The sequence below is a fragment of the Nymphalis io genome, chromosome 14, assembly GCF_905147045.1.
Source record: "Nymphalis io chromosome 14, ilAglIoxx1.1, whole genome shotgun sequence".
NCBI classification, from domain to species: Eukaryota; Metazoa; Arthropoda; class Insecta; order Lepidoptera; family Nymphalidae; genus Nymphalis; species Nymphalis io.
In genome coordinates, this window is record NC_065901.1 from 8,479,643 (window position 1) to 8,500,951 (window position 21,309).

Sequence of the window (21,309 nt, forward strand, 5' to 3'; positions counted from 1 at the left end):
TGTAATAAAAAAAGTTTTATATAAGTGACACAAATATTTAGTCAAAATTTACCACTTCTTTTAAATTTTTTAGTACTCATAATCATAGTTATCGACAATAAGAGATGCATACAGTCAGTTAATGCGAGTGCACTCGCTTCTCGAGCGCTGGGGGTCCGTCTATTTATAGAAAGCTCTCCCGCTATTCAATTAGCACTTTATCTTGCGTCCTTCATATTAAAAAAATGCGTTTAAGATTTTAATTAATTAACAATAATTATTAAAATGACGAAAGAATACTAAATGGTCGCCTTAAATTAAACTATGAATTGATATAAAAAAGAATTAGGTAATTCTACTATCTTACTATTTATTGTCAACATATAAAACAAGCAACAGTTTTCTAGTCGCTGTGTTTCCACATTAAAGGAAGATAGTGAAATCCTCAACCTATATTAAAGGCCTTTTGGCTTATGGGACATAAATCCTTATACTAAGCGAACCTTATTGCCCTAATACCGTATCAAACAAGAAAGTTAAAGGTCAACTTAAGATGGCGTACGCATACATTTATCAATAACATTAATTTTAAGTATATATATATTTTAGTAATAGATAATCTTGTTTGTATATAAATTATTTTTATTAGTACAGAAAAGTTTTTCTTTCAATTATTATACAAAAATATATTAAACCTTACCGTTCCTTTCCTCCACTCCTACAGATTCCCTTAGTTAGGTTGACTGAAGATTTATTTTATCTATGTACTAAATATTTTTAAACATTATTATAATTTAAAGGCTACAGACAATACAATCCAACTGTATATATATGTAGGTCTTCTTTACCTATTTGGCTGTGGACCCATTTCTGGCTGAGTAAGTCGGCAGACTGTCGGGCGCCGTCGGTTTACGCGTCTATCTTTAAATGTATTTTTTTATCAAATTGATGGATAGTACGGTGCTGATATTTTTACCGACTGCAGAGCTAATTATGATTTTAAGATATAATCAGCTTACATAAATATATAGATGGTTGATTTGGTTGACTTCGCCGTCGTGGTATCACAAATTAGGAAGATGAGTTTATTTTTTATGGTCTCAAAAAATCATATCTAAAATATAAATAATACTACCGATTTTTTTACGATATCAGCAAAAATGATTTTTTTACTATATTTTAAAGTTACGAACGAGTTCTTAAATTCTTTTTTGAGCGATCGATCGACGCGTGACGTCACATCGCCCAACGTCGCTCGGTCGCCCATACAATTTCGCCTGTTTTTTCGCGTTATTCTTGATTTCATTTATATTTCGGTTAGTATAAAAAAACTTTCATATAATTATTATACAGTACCATAGTATATACTAATTCAACAAATAGAACTCAGGAAAAATACTTTTTCCATATATATTATCAACAAAAACAAGTAGATATTTTCGTGATGAGCATTTTAATGTAAGTACCTTAGTAGCAAAATTTGTCGTATTTATAAGTTTTTAGTTTGAGGATCAATCATTTAATTTTTATTATTATAGGTATTCGTTTAATATAAACATAATTCAGAATGTTCGTAGTAACGGCCTCGATACGTTGAATACCGATTGTGTTGTCATAAGAGTTTGTATCGATGAAAAATGCATTTTAACGTTAATCATAGGTTTACTGTTAATCTTGAAGATGATTTGTGAACAACGCCGTATCGCCAATGGTATAAGTTGATTTTTACCATATTATATTTCTTTAAAAGTCAAATTCGTAGTCTTATATAGTACGTATGATACAAATGAAATCAAATAATTCTATTTTCTATATATATATAATTTATATATACTGATATATAAAATAATTCCTCAACCGTTTGGAATCCTATGTATAAAAAAATATAGATAAAATCGAAAGAATACAACGTAAATTTCTTAAACATCTTTTATTAAAAATGATGATTCTCACGCTAATACTCAAAATCTCAATATCTTGACGTTAAAAGAACGTCGTATGGAAAAAGATGATCTTTTCTATTTAAATTGTTGAATAACTCCTTTCTTACTTAGTGATATATTCATTAGATGCCCTCGCATGCAAACACGAAATAAATTTTTGTTCCATGTTCCTAAATCTAAATGTAAGTACATCCGCAACAGCTTCCTTTACAGATCATGCATGTACTATAATAATAAATTCAATGAACTTGATTTATTTTTATGCCATTGAAGTAAATAAAACGTTACATAAATTGTCATCATAAATTGTCACCTTGAATAGAATTTGTATATTTATTATTTTTTACAAAATTATTTATCAATTTGGTCATACTCTGTAAAATTTTAAATAATCTTTAATTTTTATTTGTTATTATTCTGCTATGTATTTTTGATTTAATTATTTGTAAAGACTTGATTGGTATACATATAAGGCGGCAACCTTAGGTAACAGCTACACACCCCTCAAGTGAACTATAAATATCATAACTTAATCCATTTATTTATATTGCAATTTCTTTATTTTAAATAGTATAGTAATTTAATTATTCTTATTACAATTTACGGTTTCAATTAGCCATAAAAATACCATACGTTATTTATATATATGAATCAAAATGTCGAATTCAGTGGCCTTGGAATTGGACATTAATGCTATTGAACGAAATTGGGGTAAAGATTACAGAGGTGGGTGGTAGAGAAGGGTGAGAAGTTCACAAGTCAGAACTGGCTGTGACATCGACGAAGTCTGATAAAAACTTCGTCGTAATCATCTATTTTACGTTTAAGCTAGTATGCTTATAACCGCGGCTTTGTTTGCGTGGATGTTCGCTTCAGGACTATTTAATATTATTTCTCTAGAAAAACGGCCTCTAATTAAGTTTCATACACAACATAACTATCATTGATTCATTGTGAACCTATCGAAATGCAACAAAAACATGTTATTTAAATAACCAAGCAATATGTCAAAGCATTGTTTATGGTTGTTTCGTGACACGTTGCAAACGATAATCACGCCTGAAATATGTCTGCGAAAATTGCTCTATATATATCAAAGGTATAAAAAAAATAAATGACTGATATATCAACGCACAGCCCCAACTACTGGGACAGCACAATGAAAATTTACATTCATGAGAAAGTTTGAGAGCTATTCTGAATTAAGACGCGAGCAACGCGCGGCTAAAGCGCTTTTTTTACGCTGGAAAAACATATGACGCCTTTCCCCCACAGAACAGTGGGGGTATGTGGGGCTCGCCGGTGTCCGAGGTACCCTTTCCGTCTTAACGAGGAGCGCCACGGGATCGCTTGCGCATGCGACCGTGACGCTCTGACGGACGGCCTGCCTGAATGCAGGCCTCCTTTCTCTAGGGGGGATTACCAGGGTACTTAGAACCCTAAGAACCTGGCGACGGCGGATAAAGCACTAGCGTATTATATATGATGGACAGCTTCCATCAAGTAGAAGTGTAATCCTCCGATTTTATATCTGCACGACATTTTATAAATATAATTAGTTGAAACCAGCAAAGATCACTACGGCTTCGCACGAAAGAAATGTAAATATAGATAATATAACCTGTCATTTCTTACAAATCTCTTCGTGGCGAGATCCGCAGGGTTAGATTATATTCTTTTTAAAAGGATGTGTTGTCTCGTCTATATGTATATATTGACGTATATTCAGCAATTTTTGTTTAAAATAAAAAGTTGATACATAATGCATCGCAAGTGCCTTAAATAAGAAGTTCATATCGCGGACAGACGAATCGCGCTCAGTGATATTTTGAGGCTTTGAAGGCTAAAATTATATAAATATTATGGTATAACACATTTTATGAGTATAACAATTTCTATTTACAATTTACTTAGTTAAATATTTACATTTATTATTACAAAAATTAACTGCAAAATTCACGACCGCCTCGAGATTATCCCAAAACGATATGTACACAAAAATGTTTTTTTTTTTATATCTACATAGCGTTAATTTTGTTTAATTTTCAAAACGTATTAGGAGCACATTAAGAATTATTGCTCAGGCTGCGTGCTATACATTAATTTAGTAAGAAAGTCGTGAGTATATTATGTATATAGCATATATAATATGAATAGGTGTATATTATAGTGTTAGTTGGCTTCCGCGTTTTACGTGACAACGGACAGATAATATTTTTAAAATTATTTATAGTATTTTGGCCTCAAAAGTGGTATAAAAACGACTACGATTATTATTTGCAAGGCATACCTTACAAGTTACAACACATTGTTTCTATCACCACTCCTTCAGAGCATTACATCATAAAATTAGTTATTAGATAACTTGTCTCGACTTCCTAGTTTTAAAATTTTTCGTTTTTTTTTTCTAATGTTTTATATAAATATTAAGTATCTCTTTAAGATAAAGTAATAAACTTATGAATATCGCTTCAAAACTACTTGAATATTCTGAAGCTATCTCCACTGTTTCCCATTTAAGACATTTGTCATCACGCGCGAATGTATCGCACGTCGTGTGCCATTTTTCTTTTGTCTTTTAAAAACCTCTTAATATATATGAAAATAGTGGTTTACAGTATAAAGTTCAAAGATTATTAAATGAAAAACATTTAGAATGGTATTAGTAATAATGGTATAGTAATAGGTCATTTATTTTATAAGAATTAATAATTTGTTAGTTATTACTAATTTGTCTCGGTCATAAATCCGAGCATGTATCACTGAGTTTTTAAGTGCTTATTTTTATTTATAATTCATATCGTGATTGTTGGTTTAGGTGTAATATTGCAAGGAAACCAACGTAAATCGGCTAAAATCCTCTCAAATGTATCTGGACTAGAGTGGTGGACTAAGCTCTAAATCTTCTTCTAAACAGAAGTTATGTCCTGGGACATTAAGAGCTCTTAATGACGCCTTAAACCAGTTTTAGTCGCACACAATAGATAGATTTAAATGTACATACTATTGCGCCATCAGTGTACAACTTTAATTCACAATTCAGTCATGTAAAGTTTCAACTGTGTAAAATTTTCAGCATTCACATTCTTTCATTCACGAACGCTCCAGAAACGATTTTCTTCTGCTGCGTTGAAGTAATACAGTTCTATTATATATTATAATATATAATAGTTTCTAATAAAATTTATAATGTACAAACATTACTACAGAAGTCAAGAAAGTTTACTCTAATACATATTATGACTTTGTTTGAATTCGAGATTCACCGTGTAATTTTGATGAATGATAAATAACGAGACACCGACCATTCTCTCTAATTTGTCCAAGTCGTGCATCAATATATTCAACCGAATATAAAAAAGCTGTTCGTACATAACGCTAGAAACAAGAAAATTGTATTATGTAGATTTTAATTTTCTTCACGTCTCTTTTGTAACTCACTTGATACAAATTACATTATATAATTAGCGCGAAAAGCTTTTTTTTTAAAAGAAATATGTGTATAGTTAGAGATACATTGTATAGCATGTGGTATTTTATCATTTGCTAATTGTTGTAAACTATTATAAGACATTTTTAGACCTATGTTTTGTGTTTAATTCGTCGGAGTAACATTCGCTAGTTAAAAGATTTTAATTGCAATTTTGTAAATGTGCCATATTCTCATACTTTTTAATTAAATCTATATGAAATCGATTCATAAGAAGTTTCTGGATATTTGTAAGTAGTGTCGATGTTTAAGCATTTATTTAATAAATATGCTTGAGACATGACATAAGAAGCGAGTTTAATAAAATACATCCATACCGTAGTATTTAAACATATATTACCAATTTGCCGCGCAATAAAATCACAGTGTAATCGGAGGACGTCAGCCGGGATGGCCTCGTGCTGCCGTACGCACTAGCGAGGAGTTTCGGGGCGAGATTACCTTCGCCCCTTGTGGAGAGCTCTACCAAGCTACGAGCGGAGGACAGTACCGGAGAGGCCGCGGATGCGTTATATCAACACGATCCCGCAGCCTATCCGATCCGTGCCGAGGAAGACCATCGCCATTTAGTGGGTAAAAATTTCATAAAAACCGGTCTCACCATTGAGGGCCAGGTACTTTTCTAAAGGTTTCCACTGCGTGAAAAAAAAATCTTGACGTAAAATGCAAATAAAGTTGATTAAGCTTTAATCCGCACACTTAGATTCAACACTGTGCAGGTTTCTTTAAAATCCGTTTAGCAATTTTTGTTGAAACTGCAAATAAAGAAAAGAATAAGAATTTAAAAAGATCGTCTTTTAGGAAAAATCATTTGTAGTTTTTTGTTTGTATATTTTAAGTAATATTTTATTCCGTTTCCTATTTTATACTAGATATTAATTAAATTAATTCGCAACAACAGAACTTATTATTGCGGACCCAATTGCTTGTTACCGCAACCTTATACAATAAAATTAAAATCCGCCTTCGTTTAGCATTTCTTAATAAAATACTAATTGTGAACCCACTGTACTTGTAAATCATTTATGTACGCTCTTGCTTTTGAAATAATCAAAAAAAAAATCGTAATTGTTTTTTATCTTTCTTATACGCAAGTATGTAATCTTAATTCGCTTGACACAAACATCAAAGAAATTCTTTTTTCGGTCCACTTACTTTTCACTCATTTTCTGTCCAAAAATCTTTATGAAGAGAATTCAAAGATCTCGGCAGCGGTTGAGGTAGCAAAAATAAGAGTGCGCGCGCATCAGGCTTCGATCCGTGTTAGTTATTTGAATGAACCGACAGTCAAAAAGCGAATACCGTCAAGTGTGCCGTCTGTAACGTACGCCGTAAATAGCTCAACGTAAAGCCATAATAAGGATTGAATGAAACCAGAATGACGCTATCTTTGTATCGGCCTCAATTGTTATATTATATTCCAACCCACTTATGTTCATATATCATAAAAACATGTCTATTATAAATATAATTTTATAAATATTCTGAAATCTTGAAATAAATTATGGCTCAAACCTTGTATTTATATAAGGTTTGCTGAATTTAGTATAGTTTATACATATAGGTGTATTTTCTGAAAAAAAACCCCAAAATTTTTACCAAAAACCCTTTTTATAACTAATTCGAAACATTCTCGGTCGCCCAGGTACTTAAACAAATATTGCATAATTCAACTGTTAAATCCTAGAATGTCGTATTCTAGGATTTCACTGAAATATTTCGGTATTTGTAATATCTATTATTAAAAAACATAAAATTGGATGTTGAAGAATTATTGGAATTATTTGCCTGTTTTATTTGTACCAATTTTCGATATGCCTCGTGCATAATTATTTTTAATTATACTTATTTATGATCTTAAATATTGAAACATCATGTTAAACGATGATATACTAACAAAACAGTTTTAAAGTAATTACATAAATATATATATGTATGTGTATATATACTTAAATAGCAGAAATGCACAGAGCGATGTTAAATTTTCTCCGTTATTTTAAATTTTCTTCCGGATCGATTTGTATGTCGATCGATTTGAAATCAATTAGATTTCCCGTAAATAAGGTTCAAATTTTTAATGAGTTCCTACTTACGCTACCAAGAAAATATATCTCAACCCTCACCCTCCGTTCCGTGGGCTTAGACCTCCCCTAGTAATACCTGGAAAATTCTATAGGATGTAAAAAAAATATAGTTCTAGATAGAAAAAAAGTAATTTTAAAATATCTGTTAATACTGGGCGTCAGTGGCAAATTCATCTATTGAAAATTGCCATTTGGTTGTTTTATGTGACCATAAACTAATGTTCACAAAAACGAAAGCACGTGCGTACTTGCACGTTGAGTTGTGTAGGTATAAGTCACTAAATTGTTATGTTATTCATCACACTTTTATAATATGGATGATATTTAAGTGTTTTTTTCATCACGTACTTAGGTCGGTAATATAAATCTAAAATGTCCCACGAAATTGTTACGTGACGAAACATATTGCGTGTCATGTTATAAGTAAATAACCTAAGAAAAGGCTTTACTTAATATATTTGTGTTAATCTTCAAGTATATTTTACATAAGAAATTTTTAATTTCTACTCGAGAAGATGAGGAAACTCCAGTAGAAATTTAATATTGTCGGATATTGATGTGCTTTACATTGCAAATGTACCACTAATACAAAAGTTTAGTTCTTACTAAGCTTTTGCTATCTGCCATTTGGTATAACTTAACGTTTCTAATTCAAACAAAACAACACAAAGCTTATCTTACACATTTCATTTTTTGAAGGAAGTTTGATATATAATAAATTCATATAATATTCTCTAATTTTAGGTTCCAATATAAATTTTAATGTTGCGTGGGTAGATTTGAAGTTGTTACCTCGTATAATTTTAATTATACCTTCATTAAACATTTAGTTCATTCATTATTAATTAGGTTTTACATTATACACTTATGTTCTTACGAAAAAAAAATTATAAATGTATTGGAAGTTCAAAAAGGTTTCAGTAGGTAAAAAAATACAAATATATACAATTATAAAGCTTTATAAAAATAATTAAATTTTCTTGAGACTAATTGATATAGATAATTACTATTTTTTTTAATTAGCCCAATATTTGTGCTTGATATTCTCTTATATTATTTTAAAGTTAGGAAGTTTCTATGTAATATTTTAAAGAAGTCTCAAAAAACCGAGCCTCAGATCTAGGAATAACCTATATTATAGGATAAGTAAAATAAAAGCAAGTCGTACTTTGCAAATTTATTACTTTAATTTAAAGTTATGTTCGGAAGACATGGAACTTAAAATGAAACTTTAATGTTAAGTAAAACGAATGTAATAAGTACTTGTTCGCTTGGCGACAAACTTTTCGATAAAGTCCGACAATTTCCAAACGAATATAATGTTAAATTTATTTATATTTACTACGAATCTGAATAATATATAAAAGGTTTGGTGCAGTATATGAGTATGTGTGTCTTATGTATGTGAGTTAATAAAATATTCCTATTTTATTAATTCATCTTTTCTTAGCTCTCAGCATCTTTATTTTTTAAACTTTCACAGCTCTCAGAGCCCTATTTACAATAAGGTATAATTCCAAATGAAATTAAAATGTTTCATATATCAACTGGCTTTTGCCTGTGGCTCAGCCCACGTGTAGACGTGACAGACATATTAAAGCCGAGGATTTATATGTATGTACATACAGTTTGATGGAAAATCTCTTCTGAATGACACAAAGCGAACCAAACGCAGCGTGGGCGAGTAGTACCCGCACTTTAAAGTAGTTTAGTAACTAGAACACCTGCCAAATTTCATAGGCTAAATCTTCGGCCATAATAATACTTTTCATCGTCCAAACGCAGATAGTTTAATTTAAAAAAAATACGAGGCTTATTTATGAATTTATACTTATTTTTGAATAATGTTTTAAGAAAAGGACACCTATCGTGTGTAGTTTTGTCCCCCGAATGCCTGTTTTAGCTGAACACTTGATTTTGGTTCAGATATCAAAAACTAAATATTTTATTTTAAATGTTATTGTCATTAAATATACAGAGCATATACTACTCTATATGCTACATACTCGTGCCCCATATAAATGTACATGGCATAAATTATGATTTTGTATATGAAATATCAAGATGTACAATTTTAACGTTAAAGTTACTTTGATATCATGTTATATACTAAAATATAAATACTAATTTTTATTTAAGAAATAATAAATATGTTTAAATAGCCAAGTGATAGGTCATTGCAAAGAAAAAAATGGAAAATAATGACCCTCGATTTGGCACAGTTTAAAGTAAAATATAGGTAAGTTATTTGGAAATAGAATTGTGGATTGATATCGGTCCATGTAGTGAGGGGGCGGTGCTGCGCGCGCACTTGCATGACACTACGAAGGCCTCAGTCGCCCCTACGCTACAAGCTACGTGGACCGCTACGCTCTCGTAGCACTAATATTTTAACTCCCTCAGCGTCAGTCTATAGTGACAAAAGAAGATTAGAGCAAGGTATGATCTATTTGAAAACATTAAGTTTAATTTATTTTTATTACCAATTAATTACATAACATATTTCTTGTTTATTTGACAATTGTTAAGAGTTTTCTTTATTAATAACCTTATAACTGTCACAGTACGAGTGCTTATAATCCCTCTGACATATATATTATTAATCTTTTGTACAGATAAAGTACTAAGGATATATAAGACGAGTAATTTAAATATATAACCACTGATTTCATTGTACACTCGTACAAATATCCATTTTAATAAAAATAATATGTCAGAATGTAGTTTACAATGTAACATATTCGTACACATAACGTTGTAACGGCGCCATATTTAGTGTTATTAGGAGAGTCAATTACGCTTTGAATTCAATTTCAGAGATTATTTTAGAACGACGGAGACGAGAGCACTATGCGCATCGTTGAGTAGTTATTGACATTTTAAGTGCTACTAAAATACTATCTATAGAGTGAAAATGTTAATGGTAAAGTTGAGAGTACTTCTTACCCTCAACATTGTGTCATGTGTACATCATTATATTTAATTTATATTTTTAAAAAATAATAATTGAATGATAAGAAATTACTGTACAAGATGCGGGCGGCTCACGTAAAATTATTACGACATATTTTATTGATTTAATATGCTAAGAGTGCATTGTCTCAAGCTTGCAAGGATGTTGAAACTAGGTTGTTTGAACCGTCTTTGTTTTTATTTTCTTCTTCAAGTTATATTTCGCAGTTTATTGTAGTGTTATTTTATATTTTTATTAATACTTAACTTTCTTTTCGCTTTGTTCGTTTCTCGATTAGGTACTGTATAACAAAGACTTCAAATACGCAAGAATATATATTAATTTTCTAGAAATCATATACAATAAAGAAATTATATAAAGTATTTGCTGATAGAATAAAAAAATAAATCCTAAGAAATAAACTGAAATTTGTAAATAAAAATAATTAATTTTAAACATTCACTTCTGATACAAAATATCTTTAGCTTTGTAATACATTTTATTAATGATGAGCGTATCTTAGCTCTTTACGATCTATAAATAAGTAATTTTACTATATACTATGTATGTGTTCAATTCAATTCTAGGCAAGCGCGCTCCACCTTGGACTTTATCTTCACTTTCCATCAGGTGTGATAACAGTCAAGCGCTAGCCTATATAATTAAAAAAAAAACCGTCGATAAGGTCAAAGTATGTTCTCGATACTTTAATATCCTCGCCCATTATTAAATTTAATTTAGTTATTGTTTCAAAAACGACGGTGTCATACCAAAAAACGATAAACTCATTTAAATTAAATAAAAAGAATAGGATCAATTACAGTACCTGGTTGGCGTCTATTTTGAGTTGAAATATTCAGTGAATTTATCATATTTAAAAAAAACATGTATTTTTAATTTAGCTCTTTCCGGAGGAAGTGAAAATCATTGTCACAGATTATAGGCTGCCTTTAATATTGCCTTCATAAACATTTACTGTGAAGGTAATTTCGGGTTCTAATTGCTGCCTTTGGTATAACAGATATCAGTATTAATTGCCTCAAAGGGCACGCGGTTGCGTCAGTCAACACGTTCTAAACAGAATTAATTATCTGCGAAGCCTCTTTGTTTGGTTTGAAATGATAATAGAAAAAAATAACTGTACTCCTTGAAGAGATAAAACAATGGCATATAAATTAAGATCTAATATGACCCCATGGTTAGTACACGTGAATCTTCGAAGATTGTTGGTACAAACCCCAACAAGCACCACTGATATTTCATGTGGTTACTATACTACAAAACATACTATACAATACATACAAAGTAACTACAGGAAAATTCAATGGAACATATTTGTATGTAATATAAACATATTTTATTAATTATCGGTGATAAAATCTTGGAAATCGTAGAATAAGCTCGAAACTCAAAAAGAGGGGTGGGGCGAGTGTTCGCCCAGCCGTGTGACATTTACGGGTGACTTTTCTATTTTACACAAATTAAAGTACATTGTGTAATAGACTTACACTCTAATATTATTAGAGCCTTTCTCGTAGCAAAAGCTTATGTTTTATTTGTACATTACTACTATTACTTGACTATTTTCGGGCCCAACTACTGAGAAATGAATAACTTCAATCAGGAAGGTTAATATCGTTTATTTTGATATTTGCTGAAAGCGTTTTTTGTACTCAATTGGTTTCCAAGTGAACTTATCGTAGGAGTGACCGCCCACAGATTTGGGTGCTAAATCTGTATGTGGGTGTAGGTATACGATGTACGTTAATTTGCAAATGTCAATGTATTTGTTATTCTGTAAAAGGAAAAGTTGTAACGATTTCATCTCGAAACGATCACTTATAATTCATGTAAGTATATAAAAAATAGATTTATATATTGTTTCACACACTCATCTATATGTCAACGAATATGTATGTCACATATACATAGGGTTCCTTATTAATTATTTACAAGGTTCCGAATCCCAATGGTCTTGACCGATAGTGCCGGTTAAAGTGGCATTAAGCCATTGAAGCGTCAATTCACAAACGTTATTGTTGACCCGACACTATTACATAATGTTACTTACATCTCCGTATCGATCCGCCCGCATGGCTCGCTGCCAATAACAAACTAGTCTACGCTCTGCTGTTCTAGAAGTTAAATTTTGCTAGCGTATAAAATATATATACATATGTTTATTATAGTATGTGAATCTTATCCTCGCTACTCGGCATCTATCGTGTATCGTTTTAACGTCATTAGTGCGGTCCTTCCTCCCGTGCTATCTAATTTCAGTGAAAGGGTAGAGAAAATTTTTGGATATCTAATTTGGGAAGTGTATTGAATCGTTTTTGTATTATTATTATTATTATTTCAGTCATTTATCATGCATTTCAAATAACTTTAATTTTTTTGTTCGCTGTCATAAAGGTAACTATAGCTTGTGTGATAGTTATACTGCCAAATTTTAACCCTAACGTGTAGTTTTATGTCGTCTAATTTTTACTACACTGAACGATTCCGTTGTTCTTCAATGCGTGGTTACAAAATCGCGTAGAGTTTTAGTATCAAAATAGTTAAATAAGTGAACGCAAAGTAATTTGAGCGCTTAGCCAAGATTACTGCCTTAATGAGAAAAAATAATTCGAGCTTACTGGTACTACAAGCATGAAACGATGATTTTTTGTACTTAAGTAATTAGAGAGTATTCATAGATGTAATAGAATATCTATATTTATTTTCATTTTATTTTATGTTATTATAATGAGTAGAGAGGTTTTCGAGAGTGCCCATTCTGATGCCAAAGTCAGCATATATTGATAAAAACATTTTTATTTCTTTGTCTGCGTAAAATACCTAAATCCGTACTTACATAAAATACAAATATGCCAGGCCATGGCAGAGGTTCTTAAGAATACAGTTGGAGCTTTTTCTACAACACTGCCATAGTTCTGTTTGTATAATGTTTGTACATACGAGAATATATATACATTGGGCATAATTTCATTCGATATGTGCAAGTTTCTTCACGATATATGCCTTCACCGTCGACTACAAGAGATATTAAAAACACAAATGAAGCACGACCTAAATCCATGCTATCCATTCACTGGGCTATTCGATAAAAACATGCCTGGATCATTTTATATTTTTTCTTCTTTTATAATTATTTTCATTCTATATGAGTAAAAGTGAAAGGAATAATTTTTTAGATTGAAATCGTTAATATTGTTATATGTATTATACAATTCTTTTTCAGATTTTAAACGGACTATTTGATTGGAAGAGGCAATCATGGCATTCGCTGGGCTCAAGAAACAAATCAACAAAGCTAATCAGGTACACCTTTTTCAAGACAATATTTAACTTTTCACAGGCTCCACTGTTTGGCGATATTAAAACGTAATATCCGTGTAGAAACAGCTAAGATGATTATACTTTCCTTTGAAATTGGTAAAACTTCGCCATTGATAGGTTACAAGCGCAAGTAGGTCATTATCAAAGTTTCATATCGACATTCTGCCGTCCGTTTATCAAGCTGACGCCGCTGGATAGTATTTTTAGTCTTTGTAACAAAAACCGAACTCAAATTTAAGTAAGCTGAGATAAAAAATATTAATTATAGATAGAATTGTAAGCGTACTTTCCAGATTTACTTGTATTTCCATTCTGGGGCTATTTATTTAATAATGAAAATACCTTATCTAAGTATTACGTTTATTATTTGTGGACTGGTCTGAACTGGTCTATTGATTACCATTGTTATGGTCCATAATAATTTCCCGACCGATTTCGGCCAAGGCGCCCATTCTTAACGTAAACTGAACGGCGTATGTCGACGACTGTAGGTGGCTTCCAAGACATAAGAGTGTAAAACTGCCGTTTTCCTAACTCCGGCATTCCTAATTCAATAAATGTTAATGGTTTGACCCGGTTTTTTGCACCCCGAAACTCGAGATTGAAGGCATATATATATAGCTTCTGCAATCATACAAATCAATACAAAAACATGACAATAAGTACATGACAAAAACAAGATCGAATGTAAATTATAATATTAGGTAAAACATGAGGGCAATCAACAAAGCAAGGCAAACGTAATCGAAGTTTTTTGTTTTAATAAAGCAATGGTTGTTCGCGATCCATTAAAGATAATGGGAGATATTGTTCCGATTCAGCAGTCAAAATTTCGGTGGCTCGCTCGTTACCATATCGATGTTGAAGCTCGTTCAGAAATACGTATAATATGTACTTTAAAATGTTTTACTTGTATGATGAAATAAACACCTGTACAGGACTTTTTTTCTTTTAGTAGTGCAACATTCATATATGAGTATATTGTTCGATATTTTTTCTTAAAACACAACGACAATTTAAACTCTTTGTCCGTTATTAGCTCTAAAGTAAAGTTAGAGGATCTACAATTCACAAAATATTCTAATATTAACTATTAATAAACTTCGTTTATTAAACTAAAATATTACAATATTTTTTGCTAGACAAGACTATTCTCGGTCGGTCGTAAGGTCGTTGCTGAAATAAGAGAAGAGACTAGTTGTGGAACACCAGGCTGTTATCATAAATCAAAGTAAAAAAAAAAATTTAAAACATTTAAGATTGAATATAATAATTAAGATAGATGTATTTTTAAAATACACGCCAAATGTTATTCATTTTGCGTTACATAATATAGTCATTCATTTCGTTTGCTTAAAAATATTCCGTACGTGTTTCTGTCGAAGAGTACATTCGAATATGTCTCGTATGAAACGGCACGTGATTGATGGTTCAATAATGAGGCAACTCACTACGCTACGCCCACAGGACTCATGGTACTGCTGCGGTAGCTCTTTATTAATGACAATGATATTTTAATAATGTTATGATTATTAATGATATTAATTAATAAATGAACAAATATATATTACATTATTTTATTAAACAAAAGGTGTTGTAAAAACACATTATCCTAAAAAAAGTTCTAAATAACTAGAAAAGACGAATTTATATACCTTCATCTCCTGATTTAGCTTAATTCATGTCATTCGCATACAATTGTAACTCGAGCTTCTCATTTCATGAGCGGCTTTTACAGTTGCATAATTTCCTGAATCTGCACGTGATCAGTTAAGTAATGTAACAACGTTCAAATCATAGCGTTGGGGGATGAAACCCGACGCGACCGTGACCCACAGCCCCACCGTGTCCTATATTTTCGATTTGCCCCAATTATAACGGCCTTCGTAGCAACTCGCTATCGACTCCTGTGACAATGTGCGTTGAATTATTAACGCATGAAGAATCTTATTCAGAATTATTATAGACTATATATTCTTTATATTTTTAATACAATTGTGTAATGATTATATTCTTTATCGAATACTTTATATACAAATAAGAAATTAGTGAGTTTCTGTTCGCCGTCAGTTTAGTTACGTCATCGTTCCATTGAACAAATGGAAAATGATAGCAAAATCTTTCTATCAAATTAAGCTAGGTATTTTAGTCTGATTGAAGTAATTTTACGATTACTGAGTTTCCGTTTATGAAACTGTATCATAATATAGTTTTGATAAAAACTTCGTAATTTCTCATAAATATAATCGCCAAACTTAGCAATGACCGTCAATCGATATTTGGATCGTTTCACACATTACAACTAAAAGGAGGTTGCTCGCATGCCGTTATTTAGTGCTTTTTATTTAGAAAGAGGCATCTTACTAATTCTCATTATGGTCTTTTTTATTTGCCCCATAAAAAATATTTTCAGCGGTTATTATTTTTTTATTATGTTAAGAAATAATCTAGTCTATTTGATGTTTTTTTGCATGCATATATGTACTTGTGTAGGTACTAGAATTTTCTTATTAAAGATATATACTAAATTTCGTACGTAATGTATCTGATATATTTAATAAAGATGCTATTTATGTAAAACATAAGATAGACTTAATTATTGTATCTATTTATTCTGAATGAAATGATAGAAGTTTTTTTCTGTATTTCAATATTGAAATGGCAATACTAATTGGAAGTATACAAACTGCAGAGCATTGTGGTGCAGTTTAAATTTCCTATAGGTGCAAGTTTTCGTCCAACTCGGTCAAGGTTAGACCCCGACCTGAGCTTTTTTTGTATTCAACCGAGAGATCCGATAATTCACCCCATTTGTATGAAATATTGCTTGCAAATGCTTTAAATGCACAAAACGATTATTTTATTGAAATAAAAAAGGTTTTATATATTACCTACCCTCGATATTTTCTTTATGACATCAGAAGCTGATTTGTAATAACGTATCGGGCTCTTAGAAAAAACACTACTTTCTAACCTGTAAGATTGACTGAACCTCATTCATCGTGCTGTTGGAACTGATAAATATGAGAAAAAAAAAACAAAAGTATCAATATATATATAAAAAATGAAGGCGGACGAGCATATGGGCCACCTGATGGTAAGTGGTCACCAACGCCCATAGACATTGGCATTGTAAGAAATATTAACAATCGCTTACATCACCAATGCACCAACCTTAGAAACTAAGATGTTATGTCCCTTGTGCCTGTAATTACACTGGCTCACTCATCCTTCAAACCGGAACACAACAATACCAAGTACTGCTGTTTTGCGGTAGAATATATGATGAGTGGGTGGTACCTACCCAGACGAGCTTGCACAAAGCTCTACCACCAGTAAAACTCGTTGAACATGAAAATTCAGTCGTCTTTGCCCGGATTTGAACCCACGATCATCGGTTAAAATTTACTTAGAGTTTTAACCACTAGGCCATAACGGATTACATAATGTTCGATAAAAGGTTTTTTTTTTATATTTTTACAAAATAAAAACTATTGTGAGTTAGTTACCTGCGACAATAAAAGTAGTTGAAGCATTTCTGCGCTCGGTTTACAGGTGCGCTTGAAAATTAGTTTACGATGTGCCCGTTCTGTTATACTCCGTTAAACACACTCGGCAAAAGATTTTTCTAAATAATTAAATATAACTCAGTAACAACAAATACGCTGGCAGTTGTAACACTTGCCGTGCCTCGGAAACCGCGTGGAGCTTTTGCTTCGGCGCCTGATTTATGTAAGGGAAATACTTGCTATGCGCACTTGCACTTGTGCACTTGTATTTCCTGAGCAGGCTTGTGTTCGGGATTATCCGACGTGGATAAAATTATTTTAAGAATATTATTATTTATGAACGTTATAAGAAGTTAAATCTATATTTTCATAAGTGTACCTTATTGACGTTATAGAATATTAATTAATGTATTGTCTATACATCGAATTTATGTTTTTTTTTTCATTAGATTCGATTAAAGAAATTAAATTATTAATTCAATTTCCTATCGTCTTTGAATTCTATATTTGTTTGCGTGTATAATGGTTGATGTAACTAGGGGTGAAGTCCACATTCACCATTAAAAAGACCAATGCCCTCCATGTTTGAAGGGGAATGGATTATACGTCTTGATAATAAAATTTATTATTGTTATATGTTTTATCATAAATAAAAATATTCATAAAAAAAAACTTTTTTTAAATGTTCAAAATTGTAAACAAGCGAGATTGACTACTGGCAGGATAATTTTAAACGTTCATGGAACACATGAGTACAACACAATAGCAAATATTGTTTTGGCTTACTAGTATAGTTTGTTATTAATGTTTCTATACATTTTTTTTAATTTATATTATAACCTTTAATATATAAACTAAATTAACAATTTATTATTGAAATCAAAAAAACAAAATCAATTAAATGAGGTAGAAACCTTTTTTTGTATAGATCATAGTACCCACTTTTACTTTTAAATAGACAAGTAAATCAATAATAAAATAAATAGGTGAGAGATGATTAAAGTTAAATACATTTATTTGTATCAAAAAATGATATCTAAAAATAAAGAACGTCTGACATTTCAAATCTGTAATTTAAAAAGAAAATTACTAAGCTATAAATAGATCATATCTCGAAAATGAGATGAATAAAAAAAAACTATTTATACTCTGATGTCATCCTTATTAAATATATAGATATTAAAAAACATATTAAACCCATAACATATACAATCAAAGCAAAGTAAATCATGATTCATAAAAGGAAAACAATCATTTAGATGCCTACATTATGCTTCGCCCGCGTGATGGGGTGAGGTGCTAGGTACCCTATGTCCTTTTGCTTGTATCCCTGACAACGTGTATGTAAAATTTCATGAAGTTTGGAATTGAAAGCGTGACAAATAAACAAACAAACTCGCTTTCGCTTTTATAATATTAGTAAGGTATTTTGCGACCAGACATTTGAAGACTGGTCCGAGGCGTAACTAACTTTGAATTATGTAACTTTAATCGGATTAAATGTCTGTCTGCTTTCATGTCTATATTTAGATGGCTTTTGATTTATATTTATGTAATCAGAACTTTTGCGTCAGTTTTAATAATTGAACCGAATCAGTGACTAACAATAGCCCGACATCGTTATATCAATGTGCTGGTATCAAATAACAGCAAATGTAATCAATTACGTTTATTTTTTATTCAATATAGTCATGTTTATAAACGCATCCAGCTTTGATTGATTTTGTAATGTTTTCGAGGTATTTTCAACAAGTAACGCTTACACTTTTGACAGACTTTGGAAGGTATGAAAATGACGTAGGTTTTCGACATAATGAGATCGCCAATTGACGAATGAAGTTGTTTCCTTTTATATCGATATTATTGCGATGAAACCGATGACACTGTTTTTAAAGGATCATATACGTCGCGTTGACAAGTGACTACGAATTTTAAATTTCATTTTCAACAATGGGTTCCGTGGTTAGCGGCACATTGATGTTGTAAAAAGTGTTTATATTCCTTAGAATGTCAATGTATATGGTCTCAAACAAAGAACTATTCAGTCTTTCGTTACAATTTGATTTGTTCACCAGTCGTTTATCGATGCTTTGTATGCAGAAATAGAAATCGCTATACGAAGTTAGAAATCTCTCCCTACCTACCTTTCGTCTGAATACGTATCACCACTAAGTTGTAACATAATGTTACTGTTAGTGCAAAATGTCGTCTGTAAAATTGTGTGTTTTTTAAAACAGAACATACCAATTGATTTATTTCCTTATATTTTATTAATATATTAATATTTTTCTTGTTGCTGTTTCTATGGAAACTAATGCGTAACCTACATAACTTCTATAACATTAAATTCACAAATAATAAAACTCGATTTTATAGTTTTGTATTTCAACTTAAATTTAAAGTACGACGGCTTGAACGTGCGTTTTGATACTTACATAGCTGCAATTATAATTGGCAAAAAATGAAATGAAATGAAATTACAAACATAAACATTAGGATTATTTTTATTCCATTTAATTAACCGACCGACGATAAATGACACAATATCCAATGAACATTAAATTCCTTTTAAAATTACTCATTTTTATAAATGCATAGTAATTTAATATACAGTCCATCTACGTGTTATGTACAATTTACGAGTAAATAGCTTTTATCATATGAAGAAATACTCACGCTAGAAACTCATTAAATATAGTTCTGCGTAATATTTTATTTTATTCAGAAATTTTTATTAATAAAGTAAGATAACCTATTTTTAATGAGTTACAAATGTTATAATTTAACTTTTTTTTTCAGTATGTTACAGAAAAAATGGGCGGTGCCGAGGGCACAAAACTTGATCTGGATTTCGTGGAGATGGAAAGAGTAAGTAATTAAAAAAGTTATATACAATAAATGAAATTGTTAAATCTAGCTGTTGTTGTCCTTGAAACCATCATACTGGTGGTAGAGCTTTGTGCAAGCTCGTCTGGGTAGGTACCACCCACTCATCAGATATTCTACCGCAAAACAGCAGTACTTGTTATTGTTGTGTTCCGGTTTGAAGGGTGAGTGAGCCAGTGTAATTACAGGCACAAGGGACATAAAATCTTAGTTCCCAAGGTTGGTGGCGCATTGGCTGTATAAGCGATGGTTGACATTTCTTACAATGCCAATGTCTAAGGGCGTTTGGTGACCACTTCCCATCAGGTGGCCCATATGCTCGTCCGCCTTCCTATTCTATAAAAAAAATTTGTCCAGAAATATAATGTTTTTTTTTCTTAATATACATATATTATTATGAATCAATGACCTTTAATTCATGCGAACTTAATGAAATAGACGATTATTGAGGAAATAAATTTAATATGACAATGATTACCTTGATTGATGTTATTGAAGTAGATTTATGATGCATTATCCCTTTATCGCATGTAATTGAATAGGCGTCTGGAATCTCAGCGTTGTCCGCATTGCGGTTGACACATACAGCCGCTATTCTTATATATTTTCTTACCGTGCCAAACGGATACCATATAATAACACTCGACACCTTAAGACATAAGTTTATCACTATGTGCTATCCCAAATATAAAACTGTCTATCATGTCATCAGAAAACAGATGTCACGTGTGAGCTGGTTGAAGAGCTACAAACGAAAACAAAAGAATTCCTGCAACCGAATCCAACTGCACGAGCGAAAATGGCGGCTGTGAAGGGTATCAGTAAATTAAGCGGTCAAGCTAAAAGTAACACTTATCCGCAACCTGAAGGCGTGCTCGGTGATTGCATGCTGCTCTATGGGAAGAAGCTTGGAGAAGATTCTGTGTTCGGTGTGTTTAATATCTATTTCCGAATTCACTGACAATTGTTAACATCAATTAAAAAAAAAAACTTAATAAAACTTATTGAAAGTTATAAATAATAAATTTGTTAATGATATGAAAGATTTGTCAAATTGTAATAGTGATTTAAGTTAAAAGCCTATAACACGCGACTATATTCATATTTTCTAACAAATCAGGAG

The 21,309-nt window shown here is 31.3% G+C and overlaps 1 protein-coding gene across 8 annotated transcripts in view; it reads left to right on the plus strand.

The window, feature by feature from the left end:
* LOC126773254 (endophilin-A) overlaps positions 1 to 21,309 on the plus strand; it is a 34,687-nt gene that overhangs the window by 3,990 nt on the left and 9,388 nt on the right. For 7 of the 8 annotated variants that reach the window (XM_050494063.1, XM_050494068.1, XM_050494069.1 and 4 more), the window contains exons 2-4: positions 13,694 to 13,773; positions 20,100 to 20,168; positions 20,899 to 21,115. In XM_050494063.1, the coding sequence (XP_050350020.1) occupies positions 13,729 to 13,773; positions 20,100 to 20,168; positions 20,899 to 21,115 (331 nt within the window). In that variant the 5' untranslated portion in view covers positions 13,694 to 13,728. Of the gene's footprint in view, positions 1 to 9,833; positions 9,936 to 13,693; positions 13,774 to 20,099; positions 20,169 to 20,898; positions 21,116 to 21,309 lie in introns of those variants that run through there. The other variant, XM_050494064.1, reaches the window with a different exon arrangement.